The sequence below is a fragment of the Zonotrichia albicollis genome, chromosome 10, assembly GCF_047830755.1.
Source record: "Zonotrichia albicollis isolate bZonAlb1 chromosome 10, bZonAlb1.hap1, whole genome shotgun sequence".
Classification (NCBI taxonomy): Eukaryota; Metazoa; Chordata; class Aves; order Passeriformes; family Passerellidae; genus Zonotrichia; species Zonotrichia albicollis.
In genome coordinates, this window is record NC_133828.1 from 28,376,084 (window position 1) to 28,384,384 (window position 8,301).

Sequence of the window (8,301 nt, forward strand, 5' to 3'; positions counted from 1 at the left end):
GTTTCAGATTTATTCTTGATTTATTGGTCCTTTGACACTACATTTTGATTTCACCATCATACTGTTAGTTGCCTGAGCTTTGTATTTTCTGTGTTGACGCCAAGATGTGAAAGTTGCTGTACGCTGGATTCTCATCTAAGTATAATCATGCTCTTTTCAGTATTTCACTGTTCCAAAAGCATAAAGGACCTTTCCTTTGAGAAAATAATTTCTTCTCATTTTAAGTTCACTTTAGGATGATGCCAAACTGCTCCATGTCCTGCATAAAAAAAAAGGTTTTTTGAAACTTCCACTAGAAATGAAACCTGAAGATGATGGTGATACAGTAAAAAACATGGATGAGTGTTCCATTCCTGATTGTATCCTGCAACTGGTTTTTGTGGCAAGGAAAATGAAGGAACCAATGATCTGCAGTCTTGTTTTGCAAAATTATAATGAGGATTAAACAGCATAGAATTATTTCCTTTTTTTGCTCAATTTTTGGGCACAACTGGCCAAAAATTTCTACTTGGAGATGTTGCCTTAAAGGGACATCTAAAAGGGAACTAATTGCAACAACAGAGTAAATTACTTTCTCTTTCAAACATTCTGATGAAGCAATCTACACCTCACGGTCAAATATAAAAATGTACAGAATTTGGGCAGAGGAAATACCTCCAAAATTTCAATAAATGCTGTCATTTAGGAGGCATATTAAATATTCAATGCACATGAAATACTTCTTATTACTTTATCTCAGAATGTATGAGACATCTAGGCTCTGTAAAGCACAAATATATTATATTTAAAGTGAACATAGAATTACTAAACTAGGTAAAATCTTTCAATGTATAGTCTGATTACAGAAAAATACCTTTTTTGAGATGATCAAATTTTTAGTTCCATTTTGTTGCCACCTTTCTGACTTGGGACGGAGGAACTACATTTTAGTCTTAACTGGTGGCAACTCAGTTACATAAGGCTCTACGCCCAGCTGTACATAGCTCTTGCAGTTGCCATCATTTGATGAACTAAAATGCCTTCTATAATTTTTGTTAATTAGAAATTATAAATAAATTAATCATGCTTACTGTTTAAAATGTTCATATCTAATACAAAGTAATGGGATACACAGCAGTATATCCGATGAGCAGCTGAATACAAAACCAAGAAGCAAAACACTTTGGAAATCTAATGCTACTAATTATTCCTGGTGCTGTACTGAGTTGCTGGAAATTATTAAATGAATTGTCTTTAGAATGCTTAAACACGTGTGTACTGTTTACAGGCTACATTTAAAGGCTGGATGGATATTATGTATGCAGCTATTGACTCAAGAGATGTAAGTACTGCAAATATTTTAAATTATCTTTTTTTTCCTGAGGTCTGTCTATCTACAAGTGTGCGTTTATCCTAAACAAGCAATTGTATCCATACAATAGAATGAAAAATGAGTATGAGATTCTGTGGTAACAAAATGTGGGCAACTGAATGCAAACTGCCAGGTGCTAGCAGCAAGAGGTAGAGTAGAAAAAAATATATTAATACAGGTGATAGGAATATTGTCCAAATACAAAATATTGGTGGCACTTTGTGCAAGGTTGCCACTTTTTTGGTTGAAATTTTCACATGAACTCTTAGGAATCATATTTCTCTTTTTTTCCCCTTAGGTGTTAGATCAACCCAAGTATGAAGACAACTTGTATATGTACTTGTATTTTGTCATCTTTATAATTTTCGGGTCTTTTTTCACCCTGAATTTGTTCATTGGTGTCATTATTGACAACTTCAATCAGCAAAAAAAGAAGATAAGTATTGTGTTATTTCTCTTCTAAAGATATTCTAAAATAATGCAATTTTGCAGGTGCATAATATATGGAAAGTACCCACACAGCTTGTTCAAAATTGAAAAAGCTGCAGTATGTTATGACAAAATCATACCTGCAGTATTCGTTAAAGTCATAAGATTTTTCATTTAGTGAATGGGACAGATCCTTCTTTTGTCAATTCCCAGTTCAGTCTTCCTCAAGTCATCTTCTTTTTCATGACTAAATTTCATGAAGTCTTCCTGCATGATCCAAGCCCTTAATCAGGTCCCTAGATTAAAGCACCCATAATTTCTTGGAGTTTTTTCCTTCTTATTTTTAGTTATTCTCTGAGCACACACACACACACAAAAAAAAAAAAAGCTAGCTGAAAAATAATTACATCATGCAATTAAAGATGATGTTTTAATGATCCCAAGTATTCAAGTTCTACTTTGTGGCACTGAAAAATCTGAAACTCTATAGAGCAGGAGTGGTTTGTAACTATTTCAGGACCTTTTTTTTATCATTTCACAGTGCAGATGTAGATAATCTCACTGGTACAGATTGTCTGAGTAGGAAATGCTCGCCTTTAAAATTATTTTCTGTGAATAGATAAAGCAATGAAAGCTCAGGGACCAAAGCAGCTATGAATTACAAGTTTATTTTTACTTAACTGGCCTTCATCACTTTTTTTGGGTTTATGTTAATAATGAGAAATACTAAACAAGGTTTCTGGATGCTGTACATGCAGAAATGTAGAGGTAAATGGTCAGGGAGCCTGTCCAGCTTATGGTCCATGCATTCCCACATCTTCAAGCTTCCCACACAGTCATCCACAAGGGGCTGTACCCAGTCCTATGTGTGCATTGGCATTCCTGGAATTAGGTGTCTGCAAGTATCTCTTATCTAGGAAAAATTTTCTTCAAGAGGTATGGGAAGTCTCATAGATTTTCATTCAAGCTGTCTCTAACACAAGGTTACTATGGAATTTGATTAGAAATATGAAAGACCCATAATTCCTTCTTTATCTTCACTCTCAGACTTCAAAGGCAGGTTCATGCTTTCGCTAAATAGAAAAAAGAACTAATCAAAATAAAAGATTTAAGAGAGCATTTTGCGGTTAATAGCACCAATCTTCAATCTTCAGCAAAGTTTCTCCAAAGTCTGATAATCCATCTTCTCAAGAACCTTAAAGACTTTGGGGCCCCAATGCTAATGTGATTGCTAAACTAGAGATACCTAAAACTCATTTCTATACTGACAACCTGACTTTGTCTTTTTCCTTTGTTTCACTACAATCACAGTTCAGAAGTGACAGTATTGAGCAGCCCAGAATATCTGAACTTATCTCAAATACTCTTTACTGTATCTCTTACTATAAAAGAAAGGAGGTAATAGAAATGTTATCTTGGAGTTCCCAGAAAATAACTGTAAAAAGATGTTGCTTGCATTTTTTTTTCTTGTTTTGAGTGATACAGTAATGAATGTCCAGATTTCTAGACTAAATGCTTAGATTGTAGACAGATGCATTTGATAGCTAAGAGATTTTTCCCGATTTAATCTCTTTAATTTTTGAATCACTCAGTTTTCTCAGCACTGCATATAAATGTGATTATAACCAGTTCTGATTTTATGTTTTTACTTTGGAGGTCAAGACATATTTATGACAGAAGAGCAGAAGAAATACTACAATGCTATGAAAAAGCTGGGATCCAAAAAACCACAAAAACCTATACCAAGACCAGGGGTAAAATTATTTATACACATCAGATGAACAGCTATTTACAAGGAGTTTTATTGATACAGGGAGAGTAGAAATATGCCAATTGAAAGTTGTCAAGGCATTAGTCAGCAGAAATGGAAAACAAAAATAAAACAAAAAAATATTTTTCACTCACAACTATTTTATATATGAATATGCAATACGGGAGGCCAAACTAAGTTGTTGTATTTGAGTACTCAATTAGTAACTAGTGTACACTAGTTACAATTTTAATGAAGTCTTATAAGCCTTACCGCATGTGGTTTTCTACTTTCTTCTAACAGGAAATATAAATAAATTACAGTTTGTATTGGATGTTTCTTTTTTCTTTCTTCCTCAGAATAAATTCCAAGGAATGGTCTTTGATTTTGTGACACAGCAAGTATTTGACATCAGCATCATGATTCTTATTTGTCTTAACATGGTTACCATGATGGTAGAAACTGATGACCAGAGCGAAGAAATGGAAAATATTTTATACTGGATAAACCTCGTGTTCATTGTCCTTTTCACTGGAGAATGTGTTCTGAAATTAATTTCACTTCGCCATTACTACTTCACTATAGGCTGGAACATTTTTGATTTTGTGGTTGTCATTCTCTCTATAGTAGGTAAGTCTTGTTAATGAAACTGAAAGGAAGGTAAAATGAACAGGAGGTGAACTTTTACTTGAACAGAGCTATATGGTGAGCTTTTGCAATTGCAAGATTTACAGCCAAGTCATTCAACTTTACATTTTAATTTGTAATTTAGCTAAACCAACCATCAAAACTGTTATAATCATCCAACATTTATTGCACCTGCAAATATTAAGTATACCTGCTAAAACAGAAATTATGCCAGTGTAATCTACGGAAAATTGTTAATTCCTACATAAAACTGCCAATTTTAAAATTGTGCTTCTAAATTTCAATTGTGATATGGAGATTAAGTGGTAATGTACCTTGGTTTTCTTTTCTTTTTTTTTCTTTTTTAGGAATGTTTTTGGCTGAGATGATTGAGAAGTACTTTGTATCTCCCACACTATTCAGAGTCATCCGGCTTGCCAGGATCGGTCGAATCCTGCGCCTCATTAAAGGCGCTAAGGGAATCCGCACTCTGCTTTTTGCTTTGATGATGTCTCTCCCTGCTTTGTTCAACATTGGGCTGCTGCTCTTCCTGGTCATGTTCATCTATGCCATATTTGGCATGTCCAACTTTGCCTATGTCAAGAGAGAAGCTGGGATTGATGACATGTTCAACTTTGAAACGTTTGGCAACAGCATGATCTGCCTGTTCCAGATCACCACGTCCGCTGGCTGGGACGGTTTGCTCGCCCCAATTCTCAACAGTGGGGAGCCGGACTGTGACCCCAACAAGGCTCATCCAGGGAGCTCTGTGAAAGGTGACTGTGGCAACCCTTCTGTTGGGATTTTCTTCTTTGTCAGCTACATTATCATATCTTTTCTGGTAGTGGTGAACATGTACATTGCTGTGATTTTGGAGAACTTCGGTGTTGCTACTGAAGAAAGCGCTGAGCCCTTGAGCGAGGATGACTTTGAGATGTTCTATGAAGTCTGGGAGAAGTTTGATCCTGATGCAACGCAATTCATGGAATTTGAGAAATTGTCTGATTTTGCAGCAGCACTTGAGCCTCCTCTTCATCTACCCAAACCTAACAAAGTCCAGCTCATTGCAATGGATCTGCCCATGGTGAGCGGTGACAGAATTCACTGCCTTGACATCTTGTTTGCTTTCACAAAGCGTGTTTTGGGGGAAAGTGGGGAGATGGACGCCCTCAGAATACAGATGGAAGATCGGTTTATGGCATCCAATCCTTCTAAAGCTTCCTATGAACCAATTACGACTACATTGAAAAGAAAACAGGAAGAAGTGTCTGCTGTCATCATCCAGCGTGCTTACAGACGTCACCTCTTAAAACGAACAGTAAAACAAGCTTCCTTTATCTACAACAAAAATAAAACTGAAGGTGGGGGGGCTGGTCAGGGTATGAAAGATGAAATCCTTATTGACAAATTACATGAAAACTCATTTACAGAGAAAACAGACATAACTGCATCAACAGCAGTTTGTCCGCCTTCTTATGATCGTGTAGTAAGGCCAATCAAAGAAAAGCATGAAAAGGAAGATAAAGATGGTCAGAAATAAGAGCAAATAGTGAGAAAAATCATATATGTGCAAAGTAGTTCATAGCCTGTAAGGATCTTGTGTTTGTGTCAACAGGACTCCTGAAGGAGGTCTATGCCAAACTGACAATTTTTACAAATATACTGTACATTAAAGGTCAGTGCCTATTAAAAGACAGTGACCCCTTGTCAGTGACTGTGACTGTGATAAGAAGAAACAACCTTGACAGGAGGTTACTGTTCTCACTACCAGCTGACACTGCTGAAGAGGAGAGAAAAATGGCTACACAGACTGTAGGGACCAGTTAAAGGGGTGTGAAACCAAGTATTTGTGTGTTTAGCATAAAACAATATGGTAACTCTATCCACTGTTTGCATTTCAACTGCCACATACTTCATATTTTTACAAAATCTGTGTTGGTGGATTCATCTTGTTTTTATTCATATGTTGTTTATTATATGTGACTATTTTTGTAAATGGGGCTTCTGTTGGGGAAGGGAATTAAGTACACCTTTACAGGTACAAGGGCCAGGTGTTCTATTATACAACTAATATACACACAGAAATTATTTGCATGAAGGCATGCTGCACTTATAGATCATGCATGAAAATAACATTAAGTCACAAAGAACAACAGATTTTTTTAGCACAGTGTTTCTGGAAAGGAATAACAGACTTTGAGGTGCTTAATTAATGTATTCATGTTGTTTCATGTTCAAACAAGTCTTAGTATGCCTGTAAAGTCCTCTACAACTCACAAAAATAGTAAATATGGTTTACTTTTTGCACAGACCATTAAGTTTCAGAAGGCGCAAACTTCTTCCTAGGTCTGGAGTCACAGATTTTGTCTTTGTCAAATGTCTTTCTGCATACGAATACTAAATGAATCTGCCTCAGCCCACCAAATTGATCAAAAAGAGCCCTCTATAAAGTTGTTCTGCTTTATCCTGCAGTATTGTTTAGCCATCTTCAGCTCTCAGTAAGGTTGATGTTGTACACGTTAATGAAAAGCCCTCTGCTATGTAAATAATTTTTAACCTGTGGTGCATGTTTGAGCAAACAGATAATGACTTTAGCACATTTATTGCATCAAATATGTACCACAATAAGTGTAGTGTGCAAGCATTCAACAGGTAAAATAATGTATTATCTACCATTATAGATAGTTTGGATGCAATCAGTGCATGTTTATATTGCCTATGCTGCTATTCCTTTGACTGTCCAGGATTCTGAAACATGGGAAGCCATACATCAGAGCTAAATGAAATAAGCTACTCAAAAAGACCTCATTCCTCCATACCATTGAGCAATATTTTGCAGCTGTTTAGGAGCTTATTTGTTTTACATTTCTGAATTTTCAGTGAAAGGCATATAGTGTATATCCAAACTGTACAGATGTTGAAAACTACTAAACCTGTTGAAAATAATGTTAGGATTTTATAAGCAAATATAAATACTGTAAAAATCATTTTATTTTATTTTTCAGCATTATGTACATAAAACAAGAACTGAATTTTATCTTCAGGTTAATGTCACAACATTTTTGTTACTTTCAATCCATAGCACTTTTTCACAGAAGAACTCCAGAGAACAAGACATAACTAAGTGAATGAATAATTGTAGGATCTTACTTTTTACAGTATTTGCCAACATATAAATAATTTCTGCGAAATAAGTTCATAATTTGCTTCTAAAAAGCTAAGTTGTTTTTTTATTTTTGCAGATGGGAAAATGGTCTAAACTTCAAATTGAATGTCTAAGCAGTGCCTGCATCATAAGTTTTCAGATACAACCTTTCTTTCAGAGAATCCTGAATCTTTTCTCATGTTTACTCACAGATTTTTTTTTCATTCATGCTGCACTAGAACAGTTCTAAATATTATCTAGGGTCCACAATATTTTTTCACAAAGAGAAAGTAGCAAAATTGTATAATCCAATCCATCAGGACATTTTATGTTTCTTACACAAGAAAATTAAATATAGATTACTTTTATTAAAATTATTGGCTAAATCTGTATTAGTGAACTGCATGCAGGAAAATGCTATTACCCTAACTGATGCTAAAGAACATTAATAATGCGTCAAAATAATAAAGATTACATTTTTTATTGTACGTTCCTTTTGTGTTTATTGTCTGATATTAACATAAAGAAGGGGAGGCTTTTAAACCGCAGAATGAGAGGATACTGAAAACCTCTACAGCAGCTATACTGTTCTTCCATGTAAGAAAATCCTTGGGATTTGCTTGTTAGTCACGAATTACGAATTTCTTACTTTGTTAGTCACTAATTAGGAGTTTATTACTTGAAGTGTGTTAGACAGTGAGCACGATGCTCCTGCATGTATCGGTAGCACTGCCCTGAGTGAGTCCATGCAGCAGCTCCATGCCGTGGGTGCACAGCCACCCGCACCAGAGCTGCCCTCTGTGTCCCAGGAGGCTCTGAGCACTCACAGGAATGAGAACTGAGCGTTCAAGAGTTTACAAAGACAAAATGAGGACAGAAATAGGATTAGATCCACGACATTCCCCAGCTTGGGTTGAGAGCCAGTGTATTCTTGCTGGGTGCTGTTCACAAACAGGCTACAGAGCATCTCACATGTGAGTGCATTTCTGAAAAAGATGA

The 8,301-nt window shown here is 35.7% G+C and overlaps 1 protein-coding gene across 7 annotated transcripts in view; it reads left to right on the forward strand.

Annotated features, from left to right (window-relative positions):
• The window catches only part of LOC102061201 (sodium channel protein type 1 subunit alpha), an 89,323-nt gene extending 81,533 nt beyond the window's left edge, over window positions 1-7,790 (forward strand). For all 7 annotated transcript variants that reach the window (XM_074548552.1, XM_074548557.1, XM_074548555.1 and 4 more), the window contains 5 exons: window positions 1,268-1,321; window positions 1,650-1,787; window positions 3,430-3,534; window positions 3,890-4,160; window positions 4,526-7,790. In XM_074548552.1, coding sequence (XP_074404653.1) covers window positions 1,268-1,321; window positions 1,650-1,787; window positions 3,430-3,534; window positions 3,890-4,160; window positions 4,526-5,697 — 1,740 coding nt within the window. In that variant the 3' untranslated portion in view covers window positions 5,698-7,790. The remainder of the gene's footprint in view (window positions 1-1,267; window positions 1,322-1,649; window positions 1,788-3,429; window positions 3,535-3,889; window positions 4,161-4,525) is intronic.
• The last annotated feature ends 511 nt before the right edge of the window (window positions 7,791-8,301 follow it).